Source organism: Papilio xuthus, unplaced genomic scaffold (genome assembly GCF_000836235.2).
Source record: "Papilio xuthus unplaced genomic scaffold, Pxut_1.1 DF829660.1, whole genome shotgun sequence".
Taxonomy (NCBI): Eukaryota; Metazoa; Arthropoda; class Insecta; order Lepidoptera; family Papilionidae; genus Papilio; species Papilio xuthus.
The window spans coordinates 1,013,239-1,031,582 of NW_013528989.1; the positions used below are offsets into that span (position 1 = coordinate 1,013,239).

Consider the following 18,344-nt stretch of genomic DNA (forward strand, 5'->3'; position numbering starts at 1 on the left):
CATTGTTAATTTTATTTTTTAAGAGATTAATGGATTGTTTTTTTAATGTCAAAGTGATATGGAACTTTGAATATTTATTAAAGGACGCTATTTTTTTTATATTATAAGATGACAAACGAGCGAACGGTCACCTGAAATCGCTGAAATAGCGAAGCAACCGCTGCCCATAGATATACGCAATTGCATATGCGTTGCCTACCTTTAATCGACGGAGCAGAGGATGCACCGAAAGAAAATATTTTCCCTTCCTATGCATCCACTCATCCGGAAAGTCCACTTCCACTTCTCATCCTTTCCTTATAGGAAAAAGTATGGAAAGTGAAAGAGGACTAAATTAGGCCTCCGGGACGCACACTCATCAGACGAAACGTGGAATTGCTTCCACTTCACGCCTGTCTTCTGTGTGGTCGTGGTATTTCACCGGGCGAGCCGGGCCAATTCGTGCGAAGATGTTAAAGCGGGCTCTACCACTGTTAAATTAGTAGACGTAGTACACGTGCAATTAAAATTTTATACCTCTTTTTACGGAAATTACGCGAACTAATGAAATTGAAAACATAGTTAATTTAAAGAAACGAATAAAGTTATTAAGAATCACAAATTAAATAATATTATTTGATTATAAATTACTAGCTGTAGCGACTTTTGCGCGCAGAATAAATAAACTCAATAAGTAGTCTATGTCTTCTTCCAGACTATGTTCTATATCTATGCCAAATTTCAGCAAGATCCATGCAGCCATTCTTGAGATATTTTCTTACAAACATCCATCCATGCAAGCATCCAAACATTACCAATTATAATATGAGTAAGAAATAAGATGGTTGAATTTCGACCAATGATCAACCATTGTTATAGTAGGAATCTTTCTAATATTGTAAATGCGAAAGTTTTGATGAATGTTTGTTAGAAGGCATCAGAACGGTTGCACTAATCTCACGAAAGGTGCAAATGTAGAACATAGTCTGGAAGGACACATAGACTACTTAATTTTTTTTTTAATTTCGTGCGGACGTCGTGGGCGACACAGCCAGTCTTAAACAACCATGAAACTGTTACCCTCAGTTGTTAAATTTGTTAGTTGTTTTCAAAAATGAAAGAGGTTATCAATTCGTCTGTATTTTTTTATTATCTGTAAATTCGATTGCCAGCTTACGTAATATTTAATTACGACTTGATAATTCGATTGTCGGTATTGTGTTTATTTAATTTAATTTATTAATGATTTATGCATGCACTTTGGCCGTGTATCGAAAACTTTAAAACTATAATAAATTATCGAATTACGAAGCGGCGCGATTCAATCATTTTATTGATACATTATCTGTGTGTTTTTAACTTTTTTATTTTACAGTAATAATTCATGACCAATGTTAATTACTTTTATGAAATATTCGGTCAATATTTATGTAGCGGTGCCGTAAATTGATCAAAGGAGGTTTTGTGACCTTTTTTGAAACCCTAGTATAAAGGCCGGCCAGTTAAATAAATACGGTTATAGTACGAAAAAATTATCTGACCCGGTCGGTATAAGGAAATTAAATTAATATAGCTCAATTAACGCCTTCCTATCGTCAAAAAATGTAACTATCTACTTCTTGTCGAATTGTGCTTAAATATATTTTTGCCTCATCATCAGCTCACTATACGTCCCCAACGAGGGGCTCGGAGCTTACCCTAAGTTAAGGGTGACTAGGCCTTAGTCAACCACGCTGTCCCAGTGCGGCTTGACTTCACACATATCTTTGAATTTCTTCTCAGATATGTGCAGCATCGCGATGTTTTCCTTCACCGTAAGAACTTAAAAGATAAATGTACATATGTAAATTGGAAATCGAAAAACACATTGGTACATATTTTTGCCTATTTTCAAATAAAAGTAACCGCGACAACAGCATTTTTCGCATCGGGTCAGATAATTTTGTCGAACTAAGTAAGCTTTTTATTTTTATATTGCAAAAGTCGCTGTTCTGAGTCTATTTTAATGTAGCGCTTAGGGTTGTCACAAGAAAAAAAAAATGTTGTCAACCCTATTTTTGTTACTGTGGCGTGTATTAGCATATTGTTGTCTTTGTTTTGACAAAGGAAATGAAAGAGATGGCGATATGTAGTATTACAAGTAACTACAATGGTTTACTACGGATATAAATAGGGTTGTCAACATTTATAAAATTAAGTAATATTGTTTTTTCAAATATATATATGGGTGGTACAAGTTAAGTTCTATATATTTTTCCGCTGTTTACTATCACTTGGACCACAGTCTATTAAGCCCAGTACACACAAGTCGTAAGTTCTTGGCCTTATTATATTTTGGCATTGAACGTATCGCGAATGGATAAATGAGTGACGCGCCGGGTCGTTTGGGGACTAGCTGATAAATTGATGTGAGAGTATGTACCTTCTATGTATTAACCATGGGTTTACACGGGCGAAACGCTTTATTAAACTCGGACCTTTTGTCTTTGAAAAAGAGAGAATTCAACAATGGAAATCGAAAATAATATTCTTTAGTGGGCTTAGCAAAAGTATTAAAATTTGTGTAGCATTATCGCGCGTAAACTACACCAAAAATGTCGTACTAATTTTGACGCAATCGACAATGACCATACAAAGGCGTTTGTCACAAATATTCGTGCTATGCTCCTCTATACTCTTTTTACCGTAATTTCCCAATACTACGTTACTAAAAATTTGACCGGTTGTGTATTTATTTGTGTGTATTTCGTGTAGAAAAAACAAAAGTTTCATCACAATTCTCAGGGACGGATTCAGAAATCACATTTTTAGAGGAGTATGAAACATTAAAAAATCCAGAATTTTTATTTTCTTACTAATATTATAAATGCGATTGTTTAGTTGGATGGATTGTTTGAAGGTATCTCGAAAACAGCTGGATAGATCTCGCTGAAATTTGGCATAGATGTAGAGCATAGTCTGGAAGAACACATAGACTACAGATTAATTTTTATTTTAATACTACGCAGAAGGAGTCGCGGGCGACAGCTAGTTATTACTGATTTTCTTAATCAGGGTCATTTATTGATTACTTTTTTTTATATTATAAGGTGGCAAACAAGCGAGCGGCCACCTGAAATCGCTGAAATAGCGAAGTGACCGTTGCCCATAGACATACGCAATTGCATATGCGTTGCCAACCTTTAATCGACGGAGGAGAGGATGCACAGAAAGAAAATATTTTCTCTTCCCATGCATCCTCTCATCCGGAAAATCCACTTTCACTTCCCATCCTTTCCTTATAATAAAAAGGGTGGGAAGGGAAGGGACTAAATTAGGCCTCCGGGACGCACTTTTTAGACGAAACGCGGAATTGCGTCCACTTGACGCCTGTCTTCTGTGTGGTCGTGGTATTTCACCGGACGAGCCGGGACAATTCGTGCGAAGATGTTAAAGCGGGCTCTACCATTGTTAACTTTAACAATCCCTTAGTATAGATTTCATCTAGTAAATCTAAACTAGGGAACGCCTTCGGTGAATTATTAAGAATGGTAATTAATATGTGATTTGAAATGTAATCAGTGGCATAAAGACATATCTCTATTAAAAAACGGCACACATTCGATTGATAAAAACAACATATGACCTTATTTCCTTCCGCTCTCGGCATTGGCTTCTTAAATGGCGATGTTACGTACAACTGTATACACACATGGATCATATCATATTATATCTTAACGCCTTACAATAAAGTCTATTTTGGCTATAATGTAGTTATTTCGACTGCATAATAAAGTTTGTATTACCTTTTTCCGCGAGCACCATATGATTGCCGTTTATAGAATGTTTACTCATTTTCTAAGGTTATTGTTGATCAACCATTTTGAATTACAATTGCTATACACGATACATGATTATAAATTAAAAGAGATAATTTTTTTTCATTTTTTTTAAGTACTGGCTGAATATTTGACCTAATAAATTTGACCTTGACCTCTCAAGTTTAGTAATTAGGTACCACGTGTTGTTTATGTCTGTTTTGTCGAAGATAATGACAGGGGTGAAGATATAATTTATACAGAGCTTTTGGCATCAGAAACCCACAGTAAGAGGCATAAATACTACTGGCCGTCTTCTACTTGTAAAACCCGTTAGCAATCTAAATAGTAGTTTCTCCTTGTGGCAACCCTATTTTAGTTATGGTGATAGGATTCAGGATAAATATTATTCTCTATATTTGTGCCAACCCTATGTCCGTTATGTGAACAAGGTAATAAATAACGATCACATATGTACTGTCATTTATTATCCTTACGCACCCTAGGCGCTTGATTTCCTTCCGTCGAGGTCTCTTCCTGTACTCAGTGTGTCTAGGTCAGCCGAGTACGGAGGATATCGCCCGTCGTATGTCTACCACTTATATGTATTGTAATAGGGTTGTCAATTCGTGTGTATTTTTATTTAAAGTTCAGATTTTTTTTTAATTCTGTATAGAGTTTTTGTGCCAAGATGTAATTTTTGCATGGACAGACATTATCATATTTTTTAACAATATTAAATTAGATATAGCAATTCCGTCCTTGCAGAATTAAAAAATCTAGTAAAATATATAGTCTATGTCATACGGGGATAGTGTAGCTTCCCTATAGTGAAAGAATATTTCAAATATGACAATTAGTTTTTGAGTTTACGTTACAAACTAACAAAGACATTCTCTGTATAATACAAGGGTAGACTAAAGGAGAAATATTGTTTTATTATAGCAGTAGGTAAGTGCAAATTATTATTAGAACTGAAACTTCACATAAAATAGATATGTAAATCTACCAAAATCTATAATAAGATTGCTTGGAATTTTTTTTAAGTTTTTAAGAACTCTTTAAGCGACAACCCTATTCGCGAAGTTACTAAGCCTGCAATGTCACCAGATCGAGGTTTACATGTTAATTTCAGGGTTTGGCGAAATTGACTTTTTTGTTCTTTAACGGAAATGTAAGTCCCTCCCATAAAGGTGAAGAATACGTACATTGAAACTTATTATTCCACTCGGTATTGGGTTTTGAGTAAAGTTAACACTAATTTAAAATAAATAACGTTCATCTTTTAAATCTAATTTGAGAGTAAATCTTTAAGTCACCATCTTCATTGTCAGCCTGGATTCGTCCACTGCTGAACGTAGGCCTCCCCCATCGATTGTCACAATGTCCGAACCTGTGCTGCCCACATCCAGTCCATCTTACAAGAGGCCTACCTTTTTTTTTCCAGAGAGGAAAGCTTTATGCATACTGCGCGCTCTGTTCCTCCAACGCATCGGGACGGGGCCACGGGTACGCTTTCGCGCGGTTTTATCATGGTTAGATAAGTGACAAAACTGCTACGTTATATCACTTTGCCGAGCCAAAAAAGTATGTAGCACTCTAATCTTTCACGAGGAAACGGCTTATAAATAAAAATTGTCTCCGTATGTTTATGAACTGTAGGTAAATAAGATTCGGCTTATATACAAAAGTAACATAAAAAATATAAAAAGTTTTTTAATGTAATTTAACTTGAGCTAACGTCATAAACAAGACTTTAAAGAATCATATTGTCGTGTTATTTTGTACAATGGCGGTGTCGCGAGTCGATTTTTTCGCGCCGATTAACTTATGTTTTAAATTTTAGGCTAAGGTCACAGTGTTGTTCTACCAGACGGGATTGTAACGTTTTATTATAAACTAGCTGTCGCTCGACGATTCCGTCCGCGTGGATATATGAAAAAACTGTAGTGTAGCCTATGTGTTCTTTCAGACTATGTTCTATACGTATGCCAAATTGAATCGAGATCAGTTCAGCCGTTCTAGAGATATCTTCCAACACCCATCCATCCATCCACATCACATCTATCTAAACATTCGAATTTATAATATTAGTAAGTTAAATAAAAAGCAGCTCTTCAAGGCATAAATTCGAAAAAATGAATAAATAGTATCCTCTGTCCGTCTCCTGACTCTAAGCTACCTCCTCACCAATTTTCAACTATATCGGTAAAGCCGTTCTTGAGTTATAAATAGTGTAACTAACACGATTTTCTTTTATATATATATATATAGATTAAAAATGAGCATTTGTAAATTAATTTTTCAAACATTTCATAAATGAATACTCGACTTAATAAAGATTATATACAATGTAAACAACATTTATTGCTTACTTACAAGTGGTTTTTCCTATTAGGTCTTGTTCCGGTACCTATTACCTCTGTTTAGTATTCGCGAAGCTCCAATGCCAATGGGCAAAGGTCAAGTGCTATGACGGCTTCTGTCAAAACAATATGAAGACCTTTTTATCTATTTCTAAATAAAATTAAATATACATTTTAATAACAATAATTTATTCTAAATAAATAAATACAAACTAATTAATTTCAGCGTAATTTTATTTCGAATACTACATGCAAGTGGTACCAACATCAAAAAACAAAATCAGTTAAAAAAGGATTATTAAGAAGTAAAAAACGCATTAAAGTATTTTAAGTCAGGCAATCGATAAAGACGAACAATGACATTATTATAATATTTGCGCGGGAAATCATGACAGTACTGTCACGCGAGACTTTACACCATAAACAATGTGGTTGCATAGACAACGGAATCATTTTTATTTGACACTTATTAGTCATAAGCAATCTTGATTTATTGCTATAAGAATTTTCCTCTTTATTGGATTGGTTAAGTGTTACCACACAACTTCTATTTACATTGCACTGTCTTTAGAAAAATACTAGCGGTCACACAAGAATCTGTCCGCGCGAAATTAAAAAAAAACATAATTGGTAGCCTATGTGTTCTTTCAGACTGATTTTATACATCTATGTCGAATTCCAACGAAATCCATACAGCCACTCTCAAGATACCTTCAAACAAACATCCATCGAAATTTTTAAAGAATTTGTCTTGACATGAATATTTGTATGTTTGTAATTAAATTGTTTTAGATTTTAATTTTTATTAACGGTTTATTGACCTCTTGTAAATATAAAAAAACGTAATAATTGAATTGATAATTTTCTAGCAATTGTGATTTAGGTCATTCATCAACAGATGGCGTTGTCTAAATTATAAAAAAATATAAAGATCGCACGTGATCACGTGAGGTCAAATGAAGGCACTCATTTGCATTGGTCATGGTCGTTCACTGTATTTTTTAGTTTTAGAAATCCCCTCAAATTTTAGAATTGATTTATCATTAAAAATATTTTTGAGTTTTGGTTTCATATCTCTCATCATATCATATCATATCAATCAATCATATAATATGTATCAAAACTTTATGTGTCAACGAAAAAAATAAAAAAAAAGATTTGATTAAATACACAAAAAGAATGCCCCGGGTGAGGATCGAACTCACGACCTTAAGATTATGAGACTTACGCGCTGCCTACTGCGCTACCGAGGCTATTGCGTAACCGAATTTAAAAAAGCTTTAAGATCGCCTTAATTCATAAAAAAGTTATTAAATTATTAATTATCTAGTCAAAATAAAGTCCTTTTTACTTTAAATATAGAGTAGACTCTATTTTGCAATTAGATTAAAAAAAACCCTATATATTTGTAACTGTATTTAGTAACATTTTTTATATTGAATACAATCGCATTGATTTTAAAATGCGGGATTAATTACTAATTGATTTAAAAGTATCGGAAAACATGTTGTAATGAGGTAAATGAGTAAATTACGGCTAATCTAATATTAACTAGACGAGGTACGGTAAAGCTTATTAACCACGCTATTGTCGAGTAGAGTTATTTTACTTTTTATGTTACAGGTTATAAAAATACTAGCTGTCGAGTCCGGCACTGTCCGAACTTAATGAGTGGTCTTGCAGACTATATTCTACGTCTGTCCAAATTTTATTCAAATCTGTTGAGCTGTTCCGGAGATACCTTCAAACAAACATCCATCCATCTATCCAAACGTTAAATGAAACACGAATATTATATTAAAAATATAGATAATAAATGTCCCGAATAACCGTATTTTAAAATCTAAATATTTTTTTTTTTTTGTGAATGCTAATTTTGAAATTCTATGTTTAACATGGTAAATAGTAATATGGACAACTAACTATCGCCTGCGATTTCGTCCGCTCGGAATTAAAAAAACACAAATTAGTAGCCTACGTATTCTTCTAGGCCAAATTGCAACGAGAGCCATGCAGTCGTTCTGGAGATATCTTCTAACAAACATACATCCAAACATTAACATTTATAATATTAGTAAGATAATTAGGAAGGAAGAACAAATTATATGTGAACAAAATAAAAAAAAAATCATCAAATTTTTTTTTTAAGTTTCGGTAGTGGTTTTTCTTGTCTAGAGATTTCACAGAAACGTAATGCAAACTGTTTTATCCAGACTAAAATGAGCCGAGTAATAAATCTAGATATAAAGTTTTTTTGTGAAAGTCGCAAACTAGTTAACCGTTTAACCGTTATTTTTATAGCTATGTGCGCAGTTATTGTGTTTTTAATAGAGCCGTGCGCGAAAAAAATGACTTTTTGACAATTTAAAAATCTTTTTATTTTATTTAACAATTTTTTTAAGAGAAAAATCTGATTGTGTCTTATGTCTATTGTAAATCTACACATATCTTTGATTCTTCAAAGATACGTGGAGAATTCCCTACATCTCTGTTAGATTGTCGAATTAATTAAATTGGTAGATGCAAAAACACTGGGATTGAACCCGGACCTGTAGATTACAAGTCCATTTGCCAATGCACCAACGCTCTTGTATTCTTTAAACCTAAAATCTATTGATTTTGAATTTTACTACAGAAAATGCGAATGTATAGATGTTTGTTAGAAGGCATCTCCAGAACGGCTGCACGAATCCTGCTAAAATTTGGCATACACGTAGAACATAATCTGTAAGAACAGATAGGCTACTAATTAAGTAGTTTTTAATACTACGCGAACGTAATCACGGTCAATAGCTTAGCTAGATAGTATTTGAATAAAAATTCATCTAATTTTCCTCGGTTACGGAACGAGAAGCCCGAAACAAACGTATCTCGATTTCTCTTCCATCCGGTCAGGTTATGCAAGAATGGGGTCATTGTCAATTGTTACAATTTTCAGTGATGTCTTTTTTTGTGATTCTAATCGATGTTCGAATCAAATGAATTAATCTTGCTTTTGCAATCTGTTTGTATTAGTACTAGTTTTAATAGCAAAAGTTTTTGTTTTATATAACAGAAGGAGGCAAAAGAGCAGCGGGAACACCGACGTTTTCAACGACGCCCATGGACATCAGCAATACCAAAGGAACCGCAGAAGCGTTGCCGGCCTTTGAGATGACTAGCAAGGTAACTAACAAGCGGCTAAAGGAATTCGCCGAAATAGCAAAATAACCTTTGTCCACGGACATCTTGCATACAATCATCAACATAGGAATGGACACACAGTTTGAGGATATATTCCTATACTTCCTCTCCTTCACAAATCTTCCTTATAAGAAGGGATTGCGAAGGGAAAAAGGACTAAAATTAGGCTACCGGCATGCACACTTAATAGACAATACGCGGAATAATTTCCATTTGACGCATGTCTTTATGTGGTCGTTGTATTTCCGATTGAGCCGACCCATTTGTACCAAAGACATAGTGTGCTGTACCACTGTTTGGCAAGTAATAAAATGGTGTATTATTAAAAAAATAAATCGTTGTGTTCGAATGAAAGTTTATTTTTAAAAGCGATAAAAATTAACGAAAAAGTTATAACCCTATTCTTGTCTTGAAATGATTACTGCATATTGTAAATTAAGAACAATAGAGTTTTGTAAATAACAAACAAGATGATAATCGTAATAATGTAACTACGCTCATTTTTAATTCCTATTCCGCATCTTTTGGGCGTTTAATAAATTGTGTCGAAATTGATTATGCAACCGAATATAAAAGTACTTCTTTTGTTATCTGTACAAAGTCGGACATCGACTTTTATTATTGGTATGGTTACAACTTAATCATTGACTCTTAAGAGACAGGATTTGTCAAGCACCCGCATATCCATCTGTCAGATATAACAAACAGAAAATTCAAAACTTTCTTCTGTGAGTGTTCGTGCGTGTAATTTTTGAGTCAGTATGCGTTCATGATTGTCATCTTTATCTAACTTACGAAAAATGACAGAAATTATTTAGTACAACGACGCGACGGCTCTTTGGTTAGTCCGTTTTTACATAGTCAAAGTTAATCGAGAAAAGTAATTACCTATAATTTTTATTACTTATTTACACTTTCTTGTTACGCTTTAAATTATTTGATACGCAAACTTTTAATACTTATTTGGTAAATTAATCGAAATTTAGCAAACAAAATAACTGACTAATTTTTACATTAATAAGGAGTATAAAATCAAGTTGTTTAATTTATTTATTTAATTAATAAACGATAAGGTTAAGTTTAATTTGTGATACTACGTAATTATATTTAAACTTTCATTGGTATATGATTAGGTTTGAATTGGAAAGGAAATTGATTTGGAAATTGCTTTCATTCAAAAAACTATTCTCAAACTTTCTGATAAACGAAGATTCGTGAATTAAAATTTCTAGAAAACCCTTTATTGACTCTGGCGTTATCCCGCTAATGTGGAGTCATTGCATAAGGTTTTACACCTTAATATTCTGACTAATTTTTACGTCTACGTCTTTACGTTGACAACCCTAATTCGCAGTTAAATAAATTAAAAAAATAATACTTACCTATCTCACTTTTTATCTAGGAGAATGAAAGGGATGGCAATATGTTTTCAACACGGTTACGTAACCTACATATTGTTTAACCTAAAACAGCCGAGGAAGCCGTAACAAAGTATAATTCGGGTTCACAAAAAAAATGTACGAAAGTAGATTACTGTGTGTGTGTGTGTATTGTGTAACTAATTGGATCCTATCTGGATTATTATCCAACTGGTAATTTGACAGCGCCCACGCGGGCAGACGAAATGTTATGTCAAAGTTTTTTTTTTATATATCATACGGTGGCAAACGAGCGACCGGCCACCTGAAATCGCTGAAATAGCGAAGTGACCGTCCATAGACATACGCAATTGCATATGCGTTGCCTATCTTTAATCGATGGAGGAGAGGATGCACAGAAAGAAAATATTTTCCCTTCCCATGCATCCTCTCATCCGGAAAGTCCACTTCAACTTCCCATCCTTTCCTTATAATGAAAAGTGTGGGAAGGGAAAGAGGACTAAATTAGGCCTCCGCGACGCACACTCATCAGACGAAACGCGGAATTGCTTCCACTTCACGCCTGTCTTCTGTGTGCTCGTGGTATTTCACCGGGCGAGCCGGGCCGATTCGTGCGAAGATGTTAAAGCGGGCTCTACCACTGTTAAAAGTTACCACTAAAAAAAGTTTTTTTTTATAATACAAGATATTCAAGTGAACTAAAAGCTATCGCCAGAATAGCGAAGTACATTCATATACATTTAATTGTCGCGTTAATTCGCAACAATGATTGTATAATACGATTGAAACGTATACCAATTAGGAGGATGAGTTATATTAAGTTTAGAGCGACTACGCCGATAATGCCTTATATGTTAGTAAGACTAAAACTATAATAAAAAATACTATAAGTTGGATTGACCAAACCAATATCTTATATCTTTAAATGAGCAATTCTTCTATATATATGTAATTGGAATCTTGAAATCGGTTCCAACGATTTTCATAAAATTTAGTATATAGGGGGTTTCGGGGGCGATAAATCGATCTAGCTAGGAATCATTTTTAGAAAATGTCATTTTATTCGTGTTTTATCGATAATCAACTTAAACATAAACTTAACTTTTTCTATCTGTAAGATCGAAAAATATTATTCATATTTCATAATTTTATTAGTAATTCGTACTTAAATATGATTTCCAAAAAACACAATTAAAAAAAAAACCGAGCAAAGCTCGGTCATCCGGGTACTTTTCTTTAAAATTAATCGTTTCGTTCAAATATGTGTGATATTCAACCATGTTGACGTCTAATTATCACCGGCTGTCAAAGGGTTAAAACACATGTTAAACTAAACGGTGTCTTATTATATTTTTTTGAGTATTATAATAAGGCTTTCGATTTGAATACTTCCATTATTCTAACTTGCGTATAAACCTCACCAGTTGGTATTTATATTTTAAGTAAACAATTTAATGATAAACAAAAAAAACTGGAATATCCATAATATTTCCTAATATGTTATTAATTATCAACATCTACACAAATTTTGTTTCCCGCTATATCATCCAAATAACAAGGAAATAAAATTAAGTAAATTCTGGTTCCATTCGTTTTAACTTCCGTCTTTTAACTAAATCCACAATTTGAAACAAGTTTGCGCGTAAATTGTAAACATTTGAAGATAGAAAAAGAGGTTAGTTCTTGTTTTGTTTGATAGAAAAGTAATTTGTGTCTTAGTAGTTGAAGCCTGCGGCTTTGTTCGTGTGGTTTTAAAAGAAAAGAGAAATAGGAAACCGTTGCTTTTTGAAACAAAAATCTATATATAGAACAGAACAGAATAGGACAGGAGTCAGGGGCGACCGCTAGTTTAATATAAAATAAACATTCAATAATGCGTCCCGGAGGCCCAACAGTGGTAGAGCCCGCTTTAACATCTTCGCACGAATTGGGCCGGCTCGCCCGGTGAAATACCACGACCACACAGAAGACAGGCGTCAAGTGGAAGCTATTCCGCTTACAGTCTGATGAGTGTGCATTCCCGAGGCCTAATTTAGTCTTCTTTCCTACCCACCTTTTTCTTATTAGGAAAAGATGGGAATTGGAAGTGGACTTTCCGGATGAGAGGATGCATGGATAGGGAAAATATTTTCTTTCTGTGCATCCTCTCCTCCGTCGATTAAAGGTAGACAACGCATATACAATTGCGTATATCTACGGGCAACGGTCACTTCGCTATTTCATCGATTTCAGGTGGCCGCTCGCTCGTTTGCCACCTTTTGATATTTAAAAAAAAGTAACACAATATGACAAAAGGCGGCTGCCTGTCCCCGCATGCTCATCAATGGAGGAACGGCCAAGACCATTCCCGCTATGATTTTCAGCTAGTCTCGTTACACAAGTGCATACTAGTTACGTACTTAGGTGGTAATATATCGACATACCTGTTTAAATTTGACAAAAAGTAGCTTTATGTTTCAAACGGCGTAGTTCTCAGAAACCCACGATAATGCAATTATTACTTTTGGAAAGTGTTTTTGTAAATCTTAATAATATCTATTATGTTTATTCAACAAAATAACAGCATCAAACAAAAACATAACAATTCACTAAATTTGTAATTCAAATTAGTAATATCTTTTACAATGAAAACCATTATTTACGTTTTGGTTCAACTTAAATTACAATAATCACGCATAGATCAAGAAACACTTTAACGTGGAATTGCATTGGCAAATCATCTCAAGATATATATCATCTCTTTCATTCTTATTGAAAAACAGAGATAACAATATTATAAAATTATGTAATGGCCAAAAAAGGCGTTATTTCATTTAACTTTATTCCCCTTTCTATTCTTTCTTGTGATTTGTTAATACGAAAATTGAATCCATCTACATAAGTCTTTTCTATATCGCCAACTATCTTACTAATATTATAAATGCGAAAGTTTCAATTTATGGTATGTTTGTTAGAAGTTATCTTCAGAACGGCTGCAAAGATCTCGATGAAATTTGGCCATAGGCTACAAAGTTTTTTTAAAGCCGCGCGGACAGTCTCGAGGCGATAGCTATTCTTACTAATATTATAAACTAGCTGAAATGCGTATGTTAAGATGGATGTGTGGTGTGACAAGGAAGGATAAAGTTAAAAATGTGTATATTAGAGGAAGTTTGAAAGTAGCGCCAGTGATCGAGAAATTGACGAGTAAAAGATTAGCGTGGTTTGGACATGTTATGAGGAGGGATGATGATGATATAAGCAAAAAAGTAATGAGATTGATTGAATGTGGATGGCTACAAGGGTAGAGGAAGACCAAAAAAGTATGGAATGACTGTGTGAAAGAGGATATGCGTAAGAAGGGGGTAGACTCGGATATGACGGCTGACAGAGATGTATGGAGGAGTAGTACATGCTGTGCCGTGCATAGGGATAAGGGCAGGTTGATGATGGTATGTTTGTAAAAGTTATCCTCAGAACGGCTGCAAAGATCTCGATGAAATTTGACATAAATGTAGAATAAGTTTGGAACCATAGGCTATTAATTACGTTTTTTTAATGCCGCGCGGACTGTGTGGAGGCGTCAGCTAGTGATCATTTTTAAGGTTATGTTTGTCTAATATTTTCTATTATATTCTAATACAAATATTACATGAATATTTAATAATAAAAGCAACCATCTCATTAAGATCTATTGTTTTTCTATTACCGACATCAATATTAATTCTTTAGCGCGTTGTTTTAGCATTACAAGTAGTGACAACTAAATTGTGGATAAATGCGATTGCACGATTTAATTTAGAAGCTTCGGGAAAATGTTCTAGAATATTCGAATAGAGTTCGAACTAATGCCAGTGTAATAATAGAGTGATATTATTTACTCATTAAAAAATATATACTTTTTAAGTACAAGTATTTAGCACCATCGTTGATCGTTGTTTAAAAAGTTTGATGTCTACTAAAGTAATACGGAAACTTGTAATAAAAACTACACTTCTTTCATCTATATACATATAAAAGAAAGTCGTGTTAGTTACACTATTTATAACTCAAGAACGGCTTTACCGATATCGTTGAAAATTGGTGAGGAGGTAGCTGAGAGCCAGGAGACGGACATAGGATACAATTTTTTTTCGAATTTATACCTTGAAGGGCACCTTTTTTAACTTATCTATATATTAAGTTTTTTTTATATCCACGCGGATAGAGTTGCGGGCGACAGCTAGTATTTCTTAAAAACTTAACGAAACCTTTTTAGTGATACGCGAAAAAAACGCTTTAATTCTTTACACCAGAGACATTCATAAATAGAATAGGATAGTCGCGCTTAGGAGCATATTTAAATGGAATCATACATAGAACTAAACCTAATAATAATTTTTGTATACTTCGGTATTCTATGCATCCTAGTCCACACTATTTTAATAGTCTGTTAAATATTAATTTTAAAAGACATTATGAGATGTACATTGCCACATCGTCTCGGACTAAAAACAATGACTCTAACTCTAATTAGCCAATTTGAGTAAAATTAATGCCGGATTTTGTAATCACTTAGCATAGCTCATGGGTTAAGTTATACACTTCGCGTTAAGTAGATCTTCATTGTATATAATTGGCCACTTAACATCTTTGCCGTGTCTTACGGTTTTTGACTTAATTACTACTTAATTTGAGTTTTAATAAACTAGCCAAAGGTAGCATACAATGTATTAATACTCGTAACAAAGTTAAAAGTAAAATTTATATCTTTAGGAAATAAAAATCTTTACAATTAATTAGGCTAACCTCTTTTTCCGGTTTTTGATCTCGCTAAAGGAATCGTGGTCATCGGGAATTAGAAGTTAAGTTTTCTAGAAATTTTGAATATAAAAATAGGTGATTGACTCGGTTAAGTAACTCGATGTAGCGTTGATGCGTGATGTAAATAATCAATCGTGAAGATTTACTCTAACGTGTATCTTCTAATTACTATTTAACCCACCTCATTTTATCGTGCTTCGTTCCAATAAAGCAAACACTAATTCCACGAACTGATATTGAATTTAAAAAAAAACTGCAGTTTCGTGCTCAGACCTCCGTGCACATTAGATTCATAATTACACTCGCAACATGAATAAATAATTAAACATCTGTTGCGAGTGCTCCCGATTCGGCTGCGCCGGAGCAAATAGCTCCTCGGTTTGAATTACGAATGTGTTGAATTAAACGTCCCGCCGTCTGCAATGTCATCTCGATACACGTTTCCGAACAGCTTTTACTGCGACCTGCGAGTTGCCTGCGAGCGGCACATCCAGCCGATATTATAAAGCGGCGGAATATTCGCCGCGCGCCCTCAGTCACCGCCGCGCTACCGAGCGAATCGCACGCTCTTGTAATGCAATAGTGGCAAACGCACGCGACGACGACATGGAGGGCATACCTCCGAGCCACGCACAGGAACCCGATGAGGGCATCGCCTCCGACCGTCGCCCGTCCACCGACGATCACGCCGACCTATCCGACACCGCCTCCGAAGCGGGTTCCGGCGGGGGCAAGGACTCCGGCTGCGAAGTCGCGCCCGACGCCCAGGAGCCACCCTACACCCCGCCCGATGAAGAGCTCGCCAACAGGATCGTGTCCCAAGTGGAGTTCTACTTCAGTGACGCCAATATCACCAAGGACGCTTTCCTACTCAAGCACGTCAGACGGAACAAGGAAGGGTACGTCTCCCTCAAGCTCATATCGAGTTTTAAACGCGTCAAGCATTTGACCAAGGACTGGAGGGTGGTCGCCGAAGCCCTGAAGAGATCAACTAAATTAGAGATTAACGATCTGGGAACTAAGTTACGACGTATCGATCCCCTGCCCCCGTACGATGAGACCACGCCGTCGAGGACGGTCGTCGCCGTCCGGATGCCGATAGACAAACCCTCGGTCGAGAACGTATCGAGGCTGTTCGCGAGCTGCGGGGAGATCGCGCTGGTGCGTGTGCTGCGCCCCGGTAACCCAGTGCCCGCCGACGTCAGGCAGTTTCTCAACAAGAACCCGAGTTTGGTGAACTGTGTGTGTGCGCTAGTAGAGTTCACCGAGTCAGAGGCAGCGAGGGGAGCGCTCAGGCTCCAGAGTCAGGACGAGGAGGGCATGAAGGTATACGAGCTGAACGGCGTACCACGGGAGCCGAAACGCAAGGTTCCGGTGCGACGGACGCCTACGCGCCGTCACGAGTGCGAATACTCCTCATGCTGCAGCGGCTCTGAGGCGGAGTACGACTACAGATACGCGAACCCGTTCTACAGGAGGAACTCGAGCGGGTTCTTCGCACCGCGGTCGCCGGAAATCCAGACGTGGGTGCCACGGCGGCAGTCGACGTGCAGTCACAGCTCGGACTCGGGCGTGTCCTTCTTCTGCGGGTCTAGGCGCGCGTCCCAGGCGAGCACAGGCAGTGCCAGCAGCGCCGAGGGGTGGCTGGCGCGCCGGTTGTCGGGCTGCTCCCTGTCTGGGGCGGAATGTGGCGGCCGCCGCATGTCATGCACGCCGCGCTTCGAACCGCGCTCGCCGATGGTGCCTGACGGCACGCGGGGCTTCCACGCCGCCGCCCGCCAGCGGAGAATCTCCGACCTGGCGCTGTACTCGCGCTAGAAAGCGCTCGCCGACCGTAACACCTTTCTAATCACATCGAGTGCCTTTCACGTTGAGGCCCCAACGCTTAACGTTAAGGAAGCGTGTTCGCGAGTCCAATGATGTTACCTAAACTGTTGAATGTGAGATGGTAGACATAAGTTAGTCCTAATCCCTTACTTTTTGTATTTATTGATATTTATTGAGAGTCGAGGCGATCGGAGCGCGATGGCGCGGTTTTGAGTTTTCATGCTATGTCAGAGTTGTGAGCACAAAACGGAAGAAACAAAATCGACATTAGTTGCTAACGTAGACTCAAATCTGTAGAGATTGTAAATTTATATGGTCGATATAAGTTTGGCGGGATTGTTCAGTTACATAAACTTAGCGATGCGGACGCGTGTTTACGGCCTGTAACAGAGAGAGGGCTGCGTAATTCGTTCCGCCAAACAAGATTAAAAAAAAAAATCAGACCACGTCGTCGTTGAGCCGATCGCAATGTCTCCTTTTCTTTTTTTTAATTTAATTTAAGTCATGTAAGTCATTTGCGCCATGTCATTATTTCCATTATCGATTTTTTTTTATTTAATAAGTTTCGTTGTGATTTATTTGTAGATAGTACCATTGTAGAGTTACATAACATTCACTTTCTAGTGTACGCGAGTGAGTTGTGTGGATTGAATCGATTGTTTGCTCGATTTAACTATATTTATTAAAATGTATGTAAATCTGAAGAGGTCTTATGGTGGTATAACGGTTATTGCACAACGTCTGGTGCTATCATGGCGGACCTCTTCGTTACCTTTAGCTATAAATGTGTAATGTAAATTTTTTTGATAATAATATAAATTTTTAAAGAGCCCAGAGTTTAATTAAAAGCGACCTTCGTGATGGAAAGTGGGTGTTTTCGACCCCGGTTCACCTTGGCGATCTCTTCTCACGGTTGACGGTTGCTTCACAGGTTAATCGATTTGGGTATTTCCCGTTGGGCCGATGGACCTACTGAGTTGGCGTATTGATCAATCGGCCCTATGGGAAAAACTTCCATTGGGCCGAATGAC

The 18,344-nt window shown here is 36.4% G+C and overlaps 1 protein-coding gene and 1 non-coding gene across 2 annotated transcripts; one reads left to right on the plus strand and one right to left on the minus strand.

Annotated features, from left to right (window-relative positions):
* Positions 1–7,322: 7,322 nt before the first annotated feature.
* TRNAM-CAU (transfer RNA methionine (anticodon CAU)) lies at positions 7,323–7,395 on the minus strand. Its single transcript has one exon. It is a non-coding gene; the product is annotated as a tRNA-Met (tRNA).
* Positions 7,396–15,985: 8,590 nt separating this feature from the next.
* Achl (La ribonucleoprotein translational regulator Achilles) lies at positions 15,986–18,142 on the plus strand. Its single transcript, XM_013308635.1, has one exon. The coding sequence runs from the start codon at positions 16,093–16,095 to the stop codon at positions 17,302–17,304; it is 1,212 nt and encodes a 403-aa protein (XP_013164089.1). The 5' UTR covers positions 15,986–16,092; the 3' UTR covers positions 17,305–18,142.
* The last annotated feature ends 202 nt before the right edge of the window (positions 18,143–18,344 follow it).